Source organism: Gadus macrocephalus, chromosome 13 (genome assembly GCF_031168955.1).
Source record: "Gadus macrocephalus chromosome 13, ASM3116895v1".
NCBI lineage: Eukaryota > Metazoa > Chordata > Actinopteri > Gadiformes > Gadidae > Gadus > Gadus macrocephalus.
Genome location: NC_082394.1, coordinates 16,400,645 through 16,419,827, shown reverse-complemented (window position 1 = coordinate 16,419,827; position 19,183 = coordinate 16,400,645). Strand labels below are relative to the sequence as shown.

General features: G+C 46.1%; 1 protein-coding gene across 4 annotated transcripts; it reads right to left on the bottom strand.

The window, feature by feature from the left end:
- Nucleotides 1-23: 23 nt before the first annotated feature.
- On the bottom strand, nt 24-18,061 carry sfmbt1 (Scm like with four mbt domains 1). Of its 4 annotated transcripts, none has more exons than XM_060069860.1 (22): nt 17,912-18,003; nt 17,488-17,604; nt 13,136-13,194; nt 12,954-13,048; nt 12,418-12,661; nt 11,279-11,367; nt 10,035-10,287; nt 8,317-8,414; nt 7,953-8,054; nt 7,436-7,595; nt 6,131-6,213; nt 5,637-5,781; nt 5,336-5,449; nt 5,136-5,178; nt 4,931-5,022; nt 4,677-4,816; nt 4,192-4,301; nt 3,689-3,864; nt 2,494-2,672; nt 2,159-2,383; nt 1,756-1,884; nt 24-1,549 (listed from the first exon to the last, which is right to left on the bottom strand). In XM_060069860.1, the coding sequence occupies exons 3-22, from the start codon at nt 13,158-13,160 to the stop codon at nt 1,409-1,411; spliced, it is 2,643 nt and encodes an 880-aa protein (XP_059925843.1). In that variant the 5' UTR covers nt 13,161-13,194; nt 17,488-17,604; nt 17,912-18,003; the 3' UTR covers nt 24-1,408. The 4 variants fall into 4 exon arrangements, with proteins under 4 accessions (XP_059925843.1, XP_059925842.1, XP_059925841.1 ...); XM_060069859.1 differs by having other exon boundaries at nt 17,503-17,604; XM_060069858.1 differs by lacking the exon at nt 17,488-17,604 and having other exon boundaries at nt 17,912-18,061.
- Between the last annotated feature and the right edge of the window lie 1,122 nt (nt 18,062-19,183).

The window sequence follows — 19,183 nt, the reverse complement described above, 5'->3', positions numbered from 1 at the left end:
AGTAAGAATCCAGCGAAGAAATGTTTTCGAACCATTTATCATTTTATTGCTGCAAATTCTTAAATAACAATAGATGTTCAAAAGGAAAGTCATGAAATTTCATTTGTTTTCTGTACAACTGTATCTGCTGAATAGACGATTGAAAACAATTATTTGACACAAATCGAAACACCACACACTACATACATTGAAAAGAAGTAGGGAGTTCCGGTTCATTTAGAAACTGCTCATTCACAAGTATAAAGTTAATTGTTGGCATAATAATTGTAATTTGTTTGTGCTGCCCAAAATATTCATTTATTTAGGAATTATCTCAAGTATAACGTCAAATGCGCAGGCCTAATCCCACAATATTTCCCATTTCTAAATCTAGCTAACAATAGGTTCGACTCTATTCCAAATAAAAATGTTTAAGGATTTACTGTGCAAGTGTAGGCCTATGCCTTGGGATATTAATCAATGCATTTTGTATTGCTAAATAGAAAATCTACTCACCCTGTTGCACTAGAAGAATCTTGAGATTATGTACACTATTTACAAACACATGCCTTTCTATATACACATTGAATACAGTCATCACATACAGTTTTGCTTGTGCTTACAAAATAAGATCAGTCGCATTGTTTACCGCTCTTTAGACGAAACAGTGTTATCCCGAAAGCCACCAGACTGTGGCGTTGTCCCCGGCTTAAACATCAAGATACTGATGGAGAACATTAAACAGCTTTCTTCTACATCTGGCATGTCTTTAATGTAAACAGAAAGCAAAAGTACGACCTCTATGGACGTTTGCTAAATTTAAGTAAGTAGATTGTGATTCACTTGTGATCTAAGCATAACATTTAAGTATTTTTGTACTTCTTAGTACATTTAATACATTTTTGTAATCTGTGTGTAATAGTGCACACAAAAAAATGGGTTAAAAGATGTCTGCTCTTTTGAAGGTTTGACAAAATTGAAGTTATTTTTACAAGGCATTAAAAGTGATCATGTATGTAAAAAAAAAAAAAAACATCTATTACAAATACACCCTTTATAAATTGTTATGCATTCTTTAGCTCATATTTTGCATTCTCGCTACCTAACTCAAATGACCTTAAACCAGGAGAGTAACCTTGCTGCCTTCTTGAGGATGATGGGAGTAAGCATACGTTGTAAAGAGCTAATGGTAAACGTCTCAAGCCAGCAGCAGAGCAGATGAAGAAATCACAGATGGACCATTGCTGTCATCACGTCAACACTCGATCTCCTCAAGCCAGGAACGCTATTTAATGGCAACGTCTGACATTTTCCATGAAGGGAATTATGAAGGATTCCAAAAGGATACCCAGTGGTAGATACATGATCTTATTAACCAAGACAAACACAGAGAGGAGGGAGGTGGGCCAATGTCCGGCCCTTCCCTCAGCTAGGTGGCAAATTGCTGATAGAACGCTAGCTTCACCCTCTCGATGTGGTGGCAGAGCTTAATGGCTGGTCCCAGCTTCAGGTCCATGCACTCCTGGACTGTTGGCAGGTTGAGCAGGAGTAGCGCCTGTCCGTCAATCTCCTGGGAGAGGCGACACCGGTAAGCATTACAGAAATGCATGCAGCATCCACAACAAGCATACAGTTGATAGTATCAGAGATTCCGCTCACTGTTTATTAAGCGCTTTCACAGCCATTTTGATCATGGCAAATGCTTTACATAGAATGTCGCGGACCCACTCGCACATGCACAACATAAGGCAAACTGAGTTTGTCCGATGTGTGTACCTGGTCCAAGAAGATGCGGGCGAGAGGGGCACAGTCGGTGGTCCTGATGAACCGCACCACATCTGGGACGCTCCACTCCAGGGGGCTGGTGTCCAAACACAGCTTCTGTGGCGGCTCCGTCTTGGCGATCTGGACGGACGCACACACACACACACACACACACACACACACACACACACACACACACACACACACACACACACACACACACACACACACACACACACACACACACACACACACACACACACAAACAAAATAAGGCGACCGTGCTAATCTACCAGATGACCCATTTGCAGAGCATGGAAGGTTGTTGTCGTGTGAAGGCCTGAGGCTGGGTTGAAAATGAGATGCATCAGACTATTAATACGCCGTTATCGTCGGCGGGCGCTCGTTCGGGTACCTTGGGTGACGGCGGGCGGTTTTCGTCATCGGAGAAGGACGGTGAGCAGGGCTTCCGCCGGCGCCGCGTGGGCCGGGGTGTGGCTGGCGGCGAGGGGGAGGGCGTGGCGGGGAGGGACTTCCCCACCGAGTACTCAGAGTCATCCTGAAGCTCGTCCTGCACCTCCGAGCCAGAGTCCTCGCTCAGGGACTCGTCTTCGTCCAGGTCCTCCTCATCTCCGCTGCCCTGGGGGGTCCGGACAAGCAGACCTTACCGAGTGTGTAAGGGGTTCTCTGGAGTACCCATCAGTGTGTGTTGTGGTACGCGAGTGGGTGTGTGCGCAGTGTGTGGGTTACCTGCAGAGACCCGGCGGGCGTGTTGTCCAACGAGGCTGAAGAACGCCTCTTCTTGTGCACGAAGAGCCCGTTCCTCCTCTTCCTCCTCCTTCCCCTCCTCTTCGCCCCTCCTTCAAGGTTGGAGTGACCCCCGGGAGGCCGGCCCACCCGCCTACTCTTCTTCTTGCCGTAATAATACGCTGCAGATTTGGAAGAGAAACGGTCATGGTTGAGAACACACGACAGATGGATTTCTATTTGCATTCTTATTCAATTTTTACGTTAATTCCCTAGCTGAGAAATTACTTAGCATCCAGCTGAATAAAGTTTGAAATGTATCTTCTTGTAAACTAAACCTAGACTTTTTTTTATATATAAGATTTGGAAGCATTATCCCAACAACAAAGAAAGCCCATTCCTATGTTTCATTTCTTTTTAGATTACATTTCAATATATTGTGGCAGACGCCAGGGAGGAGTATGGGCAGCGGTAGGTCTGGCAACCTGCTGGCTCCGCCCCCAGGCCATACATGGACTTCCTCCAGTTAACGAGGCAGGCCTGAAGGCCATCAAGCTGGAGTGCTTGCAGTTAAAAGGGAGCGCAGGCTACCACAAGCCAGAGCTAGCAAAATACAGAGAGGACTGGATCATAAAGGAGTTGGATGACCCTTTTCCCACCCTGGTTGTGTTTACGAGGGGAATAAACCATCCTAAGTTGAACCTGCTTTGTGTGTTGTGTCGTTATGGTTTATTCAACTCGGTGGCGTGGAAACCCCCACACCCACAGGCCCGCTACAATATGTATTTAGAAAAATACATAAGTTTCTATGTTTTTGGGCACTCTGGGTGCTCTGCCTCTCCTCCCTCCGCTCCAGGGCTCGTCTGCTGCACATGCTAATCCCTTCATGGAGTCGGTGCGAGCAGGGGAAGAGCCGGCAGCACTGCAGTCGGTAACTGGGGTAAGAGAAGCTAAGGACCCAGTGTCAGAATGTACAGGTACCAACGTATCGCCATAGCGATGCTGCAACACCTGCAACCGTAATTCAGCACATAGAACTTTGGACTACATTATCAAGGAACGTGGTCAGGATCTCAGCCGAAAGGGTCTTAGTTCAAACCCATGTTTCTTCCTGACAAAAAATAATAAAAACATGCTGGAAGATGCTTTGAAGAATGTAGGGTTATGGTCCAATCCAAAGCCCGGCAGGGGGACCTACTGTATTTGGTCTTGGTGAGTACGGAGCAGTTCTCCGAGCAGCGGTCCAGAACCATCCGTGGTCCAAACAGGTTAGGGCAGCACTCCAGTTTGATGCAGGTTTTCCTGCAGAACTCTGCCACGCGGTCAGAAGTGCGCACTATCTCCACAGTGGCCCGGTAGCTCTTTCCTTTGTACCTGACCATCAAATAAACAGGTTTAGCTGATCAAATATTCATAGACTCGCCGACTTTCTCACATTTTGCCTTATCCGTCCAGAGGGTTTGAGCGAGCACCTCTATCAAGCTAGGGCCTGAGCTAACAGAAGACTTGTCTTGGAAGCTAGAACCAAGATTACCATGACCTCTTTTTCTCTATTCCGTTTCCCCCAGTTCTGCTTTTATCCCAGCTCTACAATTCTCTATCGTCCTTCAGGTCTCGTCCAGCGTCTGCTTCGAACTATTCCTGTATATTTTGCAGGTGGTCATGAGTATTGCGGTCCCCCCCAGTTGAACAGACACTCACTTGGCTTTCAGCGTCTCTCCGTGACCTTGCCAGCGGCCCTCCTGGTCCAGCTGCAGCTCCCGCAGCACGCGGCTGGGCTTGTAGGCCGAGTTGATCAGCAGGGTCAGCACCTCCACACGCCACAGACAACAGGCTAGCGGTTAGCGCGTTGAGCACTGCCGGGACGCCTACCCACTACCGGCTCATCGTCTAACTCACGGAGAATTCACTGTGAAGTCCCTCTGGGTAAACAAACGGCATGCAAATAGAAACCACGAGTCGGCTCGGCTGGCGCCCTGACATTGTTGGAACGTAATGTCCTATCGTAGTCGAGTTTGACAAACAAATTTCTCCTGCTAGTTGTATCTAATCAAATCTAACGGCAGTACTACAGTGTTCAACCCGAGGGCTTGCAAGGCACGCCTCGTAAAACAAATACCTTTAAAAGGAGAACTCCTTTTTGTGAATGGATCGAACGCGACCGAGGGGGATGGGATGCACCTCACCTCTTTCAGCACCAGCACACAGTTGCCAGGCCCGATGAGCTGGGGCAGCTCTGCGATGCGGCCCTTGTTGAGGTAAGGCCCGGAGAAGCAGCGGTGGTTGAAGTAGATCTTTGGACAGCAGTACTTCCCGTTCCCCTGCCCTGCTCATGTGGACCGGACACCGAGGTAAGCAGGGTGGGATGCGTTGTGGAGTGCGTATGTCAGGGGGGGGTCGGGGGAGGGGTTTCTATTTGTTTTAAAAAATATATATATACCTCTGATGGAGCGACATCCCTCTCCTAGTTCTGATTGGCTGCCCATTGGCTGCCTCTCAGAGTCAGGTGCGGAGGACTTGGGTTGAGATCTGCTGTAATTCAAGGAAAGAAGACTCAGGAACCAGCAAAAAACAAACACACACACACACACACACACACACACACACACACACACTGCTGAAGATAAAGTCCCTGTTCGACTCACTGTTTCTCTGGCTGCACCACTGCAACTTTCCTCTGTTTCTCCACTGTGAGAGAGTGAGTGAGAGACCAGCGTTACATTGCACCTAATGAGATCCATTGAAGTCACAGCGCAGTAGGCCTCCTTAACGTATAGGGTGGTGATACAGCTGGACTGTGTCGGTGTGAGCTGTATCTTGCTGACGGGCGGGGCAGGCCGTGTACCTGGGGGCTTGATGGGGTAGACCAGAGGATAGCCGTTGGTCTCACACCAGCTGACGGGGAAGATGTCCATGGAGTCTACATGGACGACCACCTCTGGCATGGGCTGCTTCAGCCCTACCAACACACACACACAACGCCATTAGATCCCCCAAAGACACGTTTGTGGGAAAAGTCCTGATTATCCTTATTACTATAATAAACATTATATCATATTATATGATAACAACCCAATTATATTAGAAAACAGTGTGAGAGAGCGAGAGTGTGAAAACACCCCCCACAGCGGTCTCCCTTTCCTCACCTTCTAGGTTGAGCCAGATGTATTGCCCTTTGACCTTGCTGACCGTGGCCACGTGAATATTCTCGGGTGACAGAGGGTTGACCGCCTCCAGCTTCATGGCCACTTTGAAGCTGTGCTCCGTCGGCTCTTGGCTGGTGAACAACGTCTTTTAGAGGGGAAAGAAATGGTATTTCAGAGGCCGAGGAGGCATTTAGCCTTTGAAATGTAGTCATTAGTGACATCTTAACAGCTACAAAATCCTCTTGACCCAAATGTTGCACCAGTTCGGTGTCAAACGGTCACTCCAGCATCCATTTCACATCGTGTCTTACAGTAAAAAAAAAAGGATTCTATTCTAATGGGTTATTTCCCCCACCTATAAAAGAGGCAGGTATGAGAGATAAAGAGGGCACATCTCCTAACAGTAAAACATTCACTGACTCTCGGACTTTGGTATATATAGATAGATGGTTTGGTACATGCCCGGCAGCAGCCTGGCGTGACGGGGGACTTACCGCGGAGAAGCAGTGCTGTGGAGCCGCCTCTGCCTCACTCTGCTTCAGGTAGTCGGCCCAGTCGAAGTCCTGCCCCTGGTAGCCTGGGAACACACCTCTACATTATAGATGGGAGGGCTGCAGGCCAGGGCCTTGTGGTTGTGCTGATGTCAGCGGTGTTATGATACTGTAACATGTGATGTCTTATCGGTTGGGGAGATTGAATATGAATTGGATAATTTATTGCACGTCAGAAAAGAAACAAAACCAGCTCAACTCTATTTGAAATAACCCTGTTAGAAATGTCTGAGACTTGCCAGCTGTGTCTTAATGTCTCTTAAGGGGTCCGCCATTTCAGTGCTCATGATAATATATGAAGGTGGTAACACCACTTTTAAAGCAGGGTGCTTTAAATGAGCTTACATCATTGGTTTTTACACAATATTTGCATCATCCCCATGACAATTGCATGGAGATGGCTAGATTAAATATATTTAGCGAACATTACCACTCTCAGAGCTGTCAGATGCTCTGAGCGTGGGGGTGCGAGTGTAAATCAATATTCCTAAGCATGCACACAATGCGGTGGACCAGAGACAACGGCTCTTCTTCCTCCGCAGGCTGCGGAGGTTCAACATGGACTCCGGGATACTCTGCAACTTCTACAGGTGCACCATAGACAGTATCCTGACCGGCTGCATCACCGCCTGGTACGGCAGTTGCTCCGCCCTCAACCGTAAGACATTACAGAGGGTGGTGAAAGCTGCCCATCACATTACCAGGACGGCGCTGCCCTCCATGGAGGACCTCTACACTCAGGAAGAAGACTAACCGGATTATTAAAGACCCTCATCACCCCAGTAACAAACTGTTTCAGCTGCTCCCGTCTGGTAGACGCTACCGCCGCGTCCGGTCTGGCACCACCAGACTCGGGGACAGTTTCATCCCACGGGCCATAAGACTACTGAACTCCTAAGCTACTTAGCTCACCACCATGACACTTTATAACTTGCCACTTTATACCAGTCGACATCTGGATAAACACGTCTGTTTACATTTTACATATTTAGTTTTGCATTTAGTTCCCTGCTCTCCGACTTGTGTTCCTCTTATACACTTACTTTTTATTATTATTACTATTATTATTATTACATTAATTTTTTTATTATATAAGTCTCAGCTTTCCTAGCATTACCTTTACGTTCTCTTATATTGCACGGTTGGTGGAGCCCAAGACTAAAGAATTTCATTGCCAGCGACTGCTCTGTAATTGTTGTGCATATGACAATAAAACCATCTTGACTCTGGAATCTTGAGGTCACACACCCCGGGGCGGGCAGAGGGGCAGTCCGTTTTTGAGGCTCCACTGCACTGGGAAGATCCCGGGACTCTCTCTGTGGCGCAGGAAGGAGCGGCCCCCGCCGTCGCCCTCGTCCATACCGCAGAGGTCGTCCATCTTCACCAGGAAGTAGAGCTCGTCAAACACCTGAGAGAGACGGAGACACAGCGCGTGAGGCAGACACGGAGACGGACACGGGACCCATTCGGTGTTTACCCACTGGTGCATAAGGCATTGCGTTTCCTTTCTTCAATGCTAGAAGAACACGTTACACCTCCACATCACAAGTGTCAGGTCAGTCGTTTATATTTCAACAGCTTTGCGATTATTGAGCGAAAATGGCTTTTAGCTTGGATTTTTTTTTTTTTTTGCTTGGATTTTTTTTTTTTTCACTTCAGGGTGGCAGGCAAACAAGGGAAGAAGACATCCACACTCAGGTAGTAGACGGGTAAACGAGAGCAAAAGAGGAGGGAGATTTGACGAGGGTGCACGATCGACCGTTACCTTGGTGACAGTAGCCGGACTGATGGAGATGGGAGCAGTCGGGTCGACAGCCTCCAGTTTCATGCCTTCCTTAAAACTGTGAGCCGTGATGGGAGTCTGGTCCTGAAACACACACACACACACACACACACACACACACACACACACACACACACACACACACACACACACACACACACACACACACACACACACACACACACACACACACACACACACACAATGTTAAAGCTGAGGATACAGACCGGAATATCAAGGCTCTTTTGTTGACGCCACTGTTGCTATTATTATTAGCAAATCCCCCTCATTACGAGATGAAACAGGGTGGGGCCGTGGGGGGGGGCAGTATGAGGGGTGGAGGTACCTTGGGAAACACCTCATCCAGAGCATCATCTTGTGGCAGCTCCTGTATCCGCTGCCTCACCACCTCCCACTCCTCTGCTGTCTGCAGGGCCAGCAGATCTGGGCGACCGGAGAGAGCATATCGAATCAGATGCTGAACAAGTTGAAGGAAGAACAAATACAGAGAGGCCAAGCCGGTTCAAGCCTATTGTATTATTTGGGATACTTTAAAAGGCATATTTCACAGTACATAACCCCACCAGCCACTGAGACAAAGAAATACAATGTTGTTCCGGAATCAAAAGTTTCAGAGCATTAAAAAGGCCATCGCTATTCAAGATGGAGGAGAAGTAAAGAAGAGGTTTAATGCTGGTTGGCTGAATTAATCGGGCCGTATATGTCAGCTGAAACCTTTCATTATATTCCACCAGCGCATATCCCAGGGCTCAAAGCATGCAGTGTCTGTGAATCTCAATTCAAATTCAAATTCAATTCTGATCTGGCTGACCCCTCCAGCCAGCCACAGAAATGAACTATGTCAAATATTGGACATTTAGAAATGAATGGTTAGAGGGAGCATGTTTTCGGGCACACTATGTGGGCTTGGTTGTTATTTATCAGTATGCAAACCTCTCGGGAATGGTCCTGGTTTTATAGAGAAGACGGTCGACAGTAAAGAAGTGTGATTGAGAATCGTTGCCAGCTGCGATAGCACAGCTGGAAGTCATTCGAGATGAACCTATCCCCAACTAACATTCAGACCAACCATCGGCGAGGGCCCCCTTAATATAAATGACTTATGAGTTCAATTCTATTCAGACAATACTTTTCTATACTATGCCTTGGTGAAAGTGTATGAGATATTTTGAAGACATAACTTGTAATCGTGAAAAATTTGACACTAAAATCTATATAATACTACCCCATCAAATAAATGGGAAGTAAAGCATCAATTGGTAATAACTTAACATTTTCCTTTCAGTTTACAAGCTAGGGTTAGGCCAAAAACGACACAATGGAGGAAATGAGGATTGAATAAGTAGGATTCACCCAAGTTTGATCAGAGAACCTCTTTACACAAAATCTTCACATTTGAAAAAAGATGTTTCCACATTTTTCATCATTACCCATCATCTATTTGTCACATTATCAAAGCAGTTTCTCTCCCTTGAGGCTGCAATTTAGTTCTGCATTAATGAACCACAAAATGGAAGCTTGACAACAGGTTTGAACCAAGATTAACAGAATAGAAGGGCTCCAACCAGTTGGTTAACACAATACATTGGCTTAAGAGACATATTTTCTTCAGAAACTAGTTACTACAAGCCCATGCTCATTTAAATTGTATCGACAGGTTGAAATCCTTTGACATCCTCTAAAACGTCTTATTTCATTCCAAACAGTCGACCTCAAAACAAAATGCCTTCGACATTTAATTATTAGTCTAAAGCGTTGACCAAGCTTTTTCGGCTAAATAACCTTCAGCAACATTTTAAAGACGGCTCCATTCAGCCATGGTGTTTGGTTTTAAATTAGCTCTGTGGCCCAGGCCCTGCATCCAAAGCAATGAGCCGGGCCAGCTATACAGCAGCAGCAGCAGCAGCAGCAGCAGCAGCAGCAGCAGCAGCAGCAGCAGCACCCCCCATACAATCCAATGAAATCCCTTAAATAAAAAAAATAACATGGAAGAAAAAAATGGTGAAGATAAACACGGAGAGCCGTAGAGTCGGCGTGGCTGACCTTGGGCGGGCCTGAGGGTGCAGCCGTGCTCCTGGGCCCAGCCGGGCGGGTGGAGGCGTGGGTGGAGGTAGTAGAGCCAGAGGGTGGAGGGCGTGTCGGCCAGCCCCTCGGTGCCCAGCGGCCGCAGCTTCAGCCTCCCGCCCACGTTCTCCTCCACCTCGGCCGCCCAGGCCAGGCCAGGGTCACTGGTGTCCTGGAGCTCCACGTAGCAGCCGGCGCACAGCAGCTCCATCGGGTCCTTACCGCGCTGGGGCTGGGGGGGGGGGGGGTGGTGGTGGTCATAATGAGTGGGTCTTAAAGACAGAATATCCAGTGTCTCTGTGTGGTTGTTTGACATGCACTAGGCGAGGGATATGACACACTGTGAGAGAACGCCCTGCATCATAAGCGCTAGATAGGCTAGGAAACTCCTTTCAGTTGAAGTATGCAGTAGGATAGGACATAAGGCCAAATGGATGCATGATTTTATCTTCATTCATTTCCACATTTTTTATTATGATGTGTTGTACAAATATGTTCATAGATCAATCACTATAATTCCGAACAAAGTTTGACCTTGACCTGCTTAATATGGGATTAAAAGACACACAAACCCACAGACACACCCACTCACTCACTCACTCACTCGCCCTGATCAGACCTGGCATTAGTGTCCGTCTTGGGTGAGCCGTTCAAACGTGGGCAGCTCGAAGTACAGGTGGTAATGCACCCAAGATGCATTGAGAACGCATTTCGATCCCATAGTTCAGTCCACATTAAGAGGTGCACTGGGCCGCAAAAAGCCATATTATTTTAGCAGTTTGTAGGACAATATGTCCTGGGCCAAAATAAAAAACCGCCCACTCAACTGAAAGCAGCCTCATAATGTAAATCAGACTTGGATTGCTGTATTGTTTTGATTGCTTCTTCTTTCCCATTTCGGTAGACTAGGCATGTGGAAGTTTATTGCTGCCTCCCGCCGGTTGAAAACATCAACGCATTTGGTCTTTGCAAACGGAAATGATGACCGCATATGGAGATGCCTTCTAATGACAGGTGTGAACCGACTTACCTAGAGCAGTCCACTTCAGATCACCCAAGTCGATGTTAATGGCAGGTTGGAACAGGGCCACACACACACACACACACACACACACACACACACACACACACACACACACACACACACACACACACACACACACACACACACACACACACACACACACACACACACACACTCACACTCAAGACTGAGTACACACCATTTCCAGCAGGTTGGCAGGTGCGCTGCCCTCCTCAGCAATGGCCGTCTCCAGCAAGACTTGCCAGTCCTGGTGCTTCTCACGCACCCCTGAGAACAGAAACACAGAGACACAGGTAGCTTATGGTGCATTTCAACTCGAGAGTGCCGGTCGATTCGGTGCGGTTTGGCGACACCGCCGCCGACAGTACCCTTATGGTGGGGGGGGTTTAAGCCAGATGGCGATAGGCGCAGCAGCTACGTTAGCATCGTGACCTCATAGCAGCCCGACACAGTGTAGCCTGCTAATAAATCCAAGGAAAAAGAAAACACGCACAATGAACGAAGATCAACAATGTAGGATGTCCAAGAAGGACTGCAAACCTTTGCCCGACAGATAAAACGAAGCTTTCGCCGTTGTTCAGAAATACCTCGGGAGTAATGCGTTTGTTTGTTATTATCCCCCTGTCGCACGGAAGTGCAATTCTGTCGACCAATCAACGGACGGCGTGTGTAGCTCGAACTTGCCGGCACCCTTTCAGGCGTCTCAGTACCCCAACGGAGGAGTACTGCGAGACGAGTACGGCTCAGTCCGGGTCATGCCCACTTTTGGCGTTGAAAACACTATCCTTTGTGCCACGAACCGACCCGCACCCTCCGATTGAAACGCGCCATTAGACAACCGAGACCAGAATTTAATGGACATAAAAACTATTTTTTGACACATTGATATCTATGGCCCTTTTACTGACTGAACCCAAAACATAGTGTGTTGGTCCAACACTAATTGAAACGGAGCCTTGTCTATTTATTCATTTGAAGAATCTGTTCAATCTGTTAAAGAAACGAGATGGCATAGGCCTACAGTTACCATGTGACACTGCGGTTATTTACATGACGTGAAAACATGCCAATGTAAAAGTGTGTCATGTGCAGATACGATTGTACAATTCCGTAAAACAAACTGCAATGTGCAATGACCTTAACTGGCCATCCACGCCAGAAGGTTTGAATAACGAATTCAATTTCGAAAAAATTAACTGATTTTTTGGAAGCCCAATCCCTCAAATAGAGGTCGAAGGAGACTAAGACAAGGCCTCTTCTTCCCACCAAGCCCCCCCCCCCCCCCTCTCTCTTTCCACAGGCGGCCGGGGCCCTCACCTTCAGGGGCCCTCATGGTCTTGCCCTGCTGGCGGCTCCAGCCCAGCGGGTGGAGGTCGGCGGTCATGATGTCACACCAGAAGTCGGCGCGCCGGTCGTCCTGGTAACCCTCGTAGCGCAGCAGCAGCAGCTGGCCGCAGGTGGTGATGATGGTGGCCACCCAGTAGGGGCTGTCGGCCTCCGCGCGCACACACACCTCCAGCTTCATGCCTGGCGCCAAGCCCGTCTGCAGGCCCTGGTCCACCTGTGTGTGTGTGTGTGTGAGAGAGGAGAGCGAGAGCGAGAGAGAGAGAGAGAGAGAGAGAGAGAGAGAGAGAGGAACGAGAGAGACGGGGGGGGGGGGGGGGGGAGCGAGAGCCAGACATATAAAACAAGGTTGTTGATTCTTCACATTGACACCCCTGACGGGGAGCTTTCCCCCCCCCCCCCCCCCCCCCCACCTCCCCCAGTCCAACAGCAAACCGTCCCCCGTCCCCACCTCCCCGAATCCGACCACCTTTACTGAAAAATGATCTGCGGGAAGCCCTGCTACTCACATGCTTGAAGGCATGATGAGGCACAGACGTGGCCCCGCTCTCCTCGAGGTAGTCGTCCCAGTTGAAGTCGGACACATCCTGACCAGAGTCCCTTTCTGCACGCACACAGAGAACAGCTCATCATCTGGTCTGACTGCACCACCACTCAACAGATGGAATCATTGAATATTGAGGATACCTACCGGACTCCAGTGGTTCCTGACTCATTTTGGGCGCCCCCTTTAGGCCAAGTCTCGTAGTGCTGCAGGGGACAGAGGATAATTATTATGGTTATCATTAAGTGCAATAGGCCAGAGCATCAAAGTATAATTTGTCCTCTGGTGCACAAGGCTAGTGCATCAAAGGGTCAATTATACTTGTGCCGTACAGCTTACCGGTCTGTTGCTACTGCCCACATTGGGCACCACTGTATGCATTCCATTCACCTCTCCAAATAAGCTGATATAACCAGCAGAGGTTTACTAGTATGTTAATTTGTAAAACTCATTAGAGATCAACCTAATTTGTGGGAAGAAATTGTTCTGGCAGTAGTAAACACGGAGCCCTGAAAAAAGCACCCCAGCAAGACGAGAAGCAGAGCCCTGATACAAACACCCTAGCAGTAGTATACACAGCCCTAAATATAAGAACCCTAGCAGTAGTACACAGCCCTAAATATAAGAACCCTAGCAGTAGTACACAGCCCTAAATATAAGAACCCTAGCAGTAGTACACAGCCCTAAATATAAGAACCCTAGCAGTAGTACACAGCCCTAAATATAAGAACCCTAGCAGTAGTACACAGCCCTAAATATAAGAACCCTAGCAGTAGTACACACATACAAGCACCCTAGCAAATTACTATTGGCCCATAAATCTGCTGTGCCAGTGCATTGAGCAAGTTAAAGACTGGATGTGGCAACATTTCCTTCAACTAAATGACAAAACCGAGATCATTGTATTTGGTCCTAAAACGGAAAGGCTTAAAGTAACCAAACACCTTCACTATGTATCCCTGAAATCCTCAATCAAAGCCAGAAATCTAGGGGTTATCATGGATTCAGATTTACATTTCGACCGTCACATCAAATCAGTAACAAAATCTGCTTATTAACACCTTAAAAACGTAGACTTAGAGGGCTCATGTCCACCGAGAACCATGCCTTTATCACTAGGAAGCTTGATTACTGCAATGGCCTCCTTACAGGACTCCCAAAGAAAATACTAAGGCAGCTACTGCTTGTTCAGAACGCTGCTGCTGGAGTTCTAACAAAGAACAAAAAATGTGAACACATTACACTCAATTCTTAAAATGTTACATTGGCTCCCTGTATGTCCGAGAATTGTATGTCCGAGAATTGAAAAATCATGCTGCTGACCTATAAGTCCCTACAAGTTTTAGGGCCGAAGTATAGAACTGATATGCTTCCACTACATAAGCCTTCTAGACAACTAAGATCTTCTGAGACCAATCTGTTAATTATCCCCAGAGTAATCATCGAGACATGGGAAAGCAGGATTTAGTTACTATGCAACAAATGGCTGGAATAACTCCCTGAGGACTTAAGACTTGCCCCAACTTTGATCAATTTTAAAACAAGACTGAAGACTTTGATATTTGCCTTAGCCTTCTTCTAAATCTTAAATACATACATACAATATATTTTTTACTTCTTTTACGTATCTATTTTCTTTTCTTATTTGACAATGTTCTATTGTATGACAATGTTTCTATGCGAAACACTTTGATTCTGCCTCTTGTATGATAAGATAAATAAAGTTGCCTTGCCTTGCCTTGCCTAGCAGTATGCAGAGGCCTGAATACAAGCACTGGGAAAGAATGCGTCCCCACAGTGGCTGTTTGATGCTGAACTATATTTTACTCTCCACTAATAGGAAGGGAAGTCAAATGGCCACCACACGAATTTCTGTTTCTGCTCGTAGAAACAGAAATATATATACATATATACAACCAAAAGTGTTATAGCATCAGCAGCACATATTGCATCAAGGCCAACATGATGTGAATTTGCATTTAGTCAGACTCTAAACCAATAATAAATCAAAATATCTTTGGTCTTGATTTCAATTAAACGAAAAATAAGTCGAGAGACTAAAGCCTTGGGGATTCTACAGTGTTCATATTCTCAGCATATCTAAAAAGCTCCTGGATGCAATCAATAGGAAAGAGTAAGAAAGGCGAGTAAAATCCCAAATTACATGGTGCATATCTATCATTCATCAGCACGGCAAGGATACCACCACCTGAGTGGTACACCAGATGGTACGCAACCGAGAACCACAAGTGCAGCTCCCACAGTGGAGATTGACACGAGAACGGCAGAGAACTGAAACAGAAAACTAGCAAGCACGTTGCCAGTCTTAAGAGTGAGAGACACCCGGTGCGCTGCAACACAAGCTGCTTGTTTAAAAAAGCATTGAATACCTCTTAAGGACAGCAGACTAATCCAGTCAAACAGAAGATTTCGGGGACTATGCATAGTGGTGATTTAAAAAACTCAAAAAACAAAACCACTAGGCTACTGCACACTGGATTTTATTGCCGGGCAGAAGGCAACAACAACGTGCACAATCAGGGTTCACTTATTATGAATAATTGTCACTATGAAAGCGATCGCATCCATCTCGGCTGTGCTGTTTGACTACAGACCCTCTTGTTGTGTTCAAATCAGCAGGTTTAATGCAACAGTAAAGAGGGCCCCGCATTCACCCATACACAACCACAAGGATCAGATAAGGCAGGGAAATGCGGCGACTTTTACAAAAGGCTCTTGAAGGCTTTGGGTCCTGACAATAGTGGAGAGCCAGGCGTATGGCGATGCCCGGGCCCAGTTCCTCCGTCACCAGGGATCCATTCAGCTGGCCTGTCAGCCCTGTCTTTGTCATGTCTGACGTCTCTATTAAAAGTTTGCCGGTCAACCACCCCCCCCTACCACCTCTCCCCTGCCAGCCGCTGGGACCCATGTGCTCTGCATGGATCAATGCTGCTCCCCCCCCCCCCCCCCCCACCCCGACCCCGACCCCAGCGCCCTGCCCTGCACTCAGCGCTCCCCATCTCCCTTCCCGCTCCCTGTCCCCCCCCCACACACACACACACACACACACACACACCAGAGGGCCTCATTGTGTTTGAGGGGGTGGGGTTCACACTTAGAAAATAAGATGGATAAAAAAAAGAGCAAGAGTTTTTTTTCAAAACAACCAGAACTAAAAGTGAGGCACGGGGATGACTGCAGGATTTAAAGACCTTAAGAGATCATTTCATGGACTTCTCGGTATTGTTGGAGTGCAATCAGATGAAAGGGAAAACAGTTTGCTTTGTGTTTACCCACACAAACATTCTGGATCAGGGACTCGCTCTTCTCCTTTTTGTTTATCGGATGATGCAGATAAGATTCAAAGAGGTGGATTTGTTTACAGTACACACTGCACTTAAAATGCTATTAATGTTGTTTTGCATACGTTTAGGTTGCATTTATTCTCGGAACAAGTTCCTGGAGATCAGAAATGTCTGTGAAAAGCATACAGGTAGACTCACATCCTACTTAGCAGGAGATTTGAACAACTCTTTATTCTAACACAAAAGTCTTATTCTCCCCAAATAAATAAACAAAAACTCTACTTTTGTTTCAGCTTTCATTATCAATAAAATGGAATTCTGCAATATGAAAAAAAAAAAAAAAAGCCTACACATACAATATGTTTCTGGGTAGCTGTTGTTGAGAACACACAAAGAACACAATAGTAATAAATGTTGTAATAACCGACGGTTGCAGTGTGGCCCCATGTCAAATAGGGATAACAATTGTTATTGTTATAATCAACATTATTACTATCATCATTATTACTATCATCATTATTATTATTATTATTATTATTATTATAAACTAACTAACTAAACCCCATTGGACTACGGGGTGGCCCCTTGGAGCGTCCATGGTCACTCACCCTGCTGTCCAAACTAATGCTGGGGATACGCCAGCTCTCTGTGCTCCATGTTGAAAGCCGAAGAGGTGGAAAGCAAATGAGGTGCAGCACTTCAAATCCACATTGCACGTATTACACCAGGATCAACAACTGCTTACATTGGATTAAACTACCCGTTGACCATTGCAACAGACAACTGAACCATGGCTTGTCATTGTCGCACAGCCGCACTCAAGTTGCACAACGGGGAAGTTAAAAGCAGCACGGATAAAACGAATCAACATCGAAACATAACTTACTCAAATGTCGCATTTAAAAGGCAGAAAATGTATTAGTAACTGGAATTCGTTTAACGTGTTTGTTGGAACGCATAACGTTACAGACATCACATGGCTAAACCCAATGGAGAGACCTCGGCACCTCACCACAACAAATGACTTGGTCTATCACGAGTTATTTGTTATTGAGGGTTTTCCAATTTTACACACACACTCACACTCACACATATATATAGATATAGATATAGATATATATCTTTATATATACATATAAATATACATATATACACAAATATATATCCCAGATGAATCTTTAAACGGTCGCTCACCCGGCGTGTACTGACCGTAGGCTGTGCGGTGCGGACTACCCGCAGCATTCAGCATTAGAGGAGCCGTTAATGCAATGTGGCTCTGCAGAGACGAACGAACTTTCACTCTGACGTGGGCTAACAAAAACAGGAAATGTCAAGCTCCGATCGAGAGAAACCAACACAAGATTGCCTCCTGGGATCCGAGGTGGTGCCAAATGCAGACGTGTGTACGGTTGGCACATGCAACGCCTGCGAGTCAAGTCAAGTTACTGAAACGTCATGACTCGAGCAATAAGGGCGCTTGCACTCGACACAGCCCGACTCATCTTTTTGAGAGACGGGAAAAAAGACGAACAAAGAAGCAAAATGCGAAACATCGTAAGGAATCTGTAATAAACCACATGCAGTGTGTGAATATTCAGTCACAGATTTAGTCTCTTACCAGTAAATAGTTTTTCAAGTCGGTTTTAGGTGCCGTTTCTTTCCGCCTGGTCGTTTCACGACCTCATTCCAATATGGCACAAGTCGCCACTGCGCATGCTCAGCCGCCTATACCCGTCCTCAGCCCGGGTATAAAAATGACTTCCATCTTCACACACAATAAAATAACATGACATCGAGAATAAAGCACACCTACAACTTGACAAAAATGAATAATTCATTGACCTACAATTTGCATTATTTTTAAATGGTAGAATATAGTTGATATAGTCGTTGATATATTTATTTAGTCCCATTCCCAATGGATTCAACACTTGAGTGAATGGTGAACTAGAAATGGATTGTATATTAGTAATCGACCCACTTTCGTTAATACGTAGCCCAGCTCTCCATGAAATTAATTTTCTGGGGGGAAAAATAGGAATAGGTCCTATAGACATTGTTCCTCTCGTTGTTTAAATACAAACAATCATTGTTTATTTGTTAACCAAACAAAGACAACGCACATCAAAACAATTATAATATATACATAGAATGGATGACTACTTTAATGATATCACTTTATTATTAAACAATAAAGAGGGGCTATGATTGAAAGGCAATGCTAGTGTGATCACTTCGCACATCATGGCATCACTTCAACGATGCAGGCTTTTGCTGACGATTACCCCCTACAAGAGACCATTCCCTAGGTTACCCCACAATAGAGAAATATCGAGAATACATGCCGACGGTTAGGAAAACCAATCAAGAAAAAAATCGTAGATCCAAGGAAAAATCCACCAGTAGGGATAAATCGTGGAGGCATGCATTTTGTCCCTCTTTCATATAGTCGCTATCTTTACAGAACTAACGGAGGCGAGGTTTTTGCAATATAGCTATACAGAACAATAGACCAGGAAAGCCAATCCTTTATACATAGCGTATAATAACATGAACCAAGGGCGATAGGTTAGAACTTTAAAGCTCAGAGGAACATTGACAAATACTCCAGCTTTCACAACAACTGGGATAGCTTTCAGTCGTTAAAATGTGGGCTAGGTTTTCTTTTATCCTCATATCGTCTTGGCTACTTTCCGATCCAACTAAACTACTGCGTTATTTAAGTGAACGTAGAAGACGACACAAGCATTCAACCAAACCCGTGTGCGCACTGCAGGAATGTCGACTCGCCTTTCTTTTCACACAATGAACGGGGGATGTGTGGTTACGGCACCTGACAGATAGATGGGACTAAAGCTGCCCTCACTACAAGGGCTGCTTTAGTCCCACC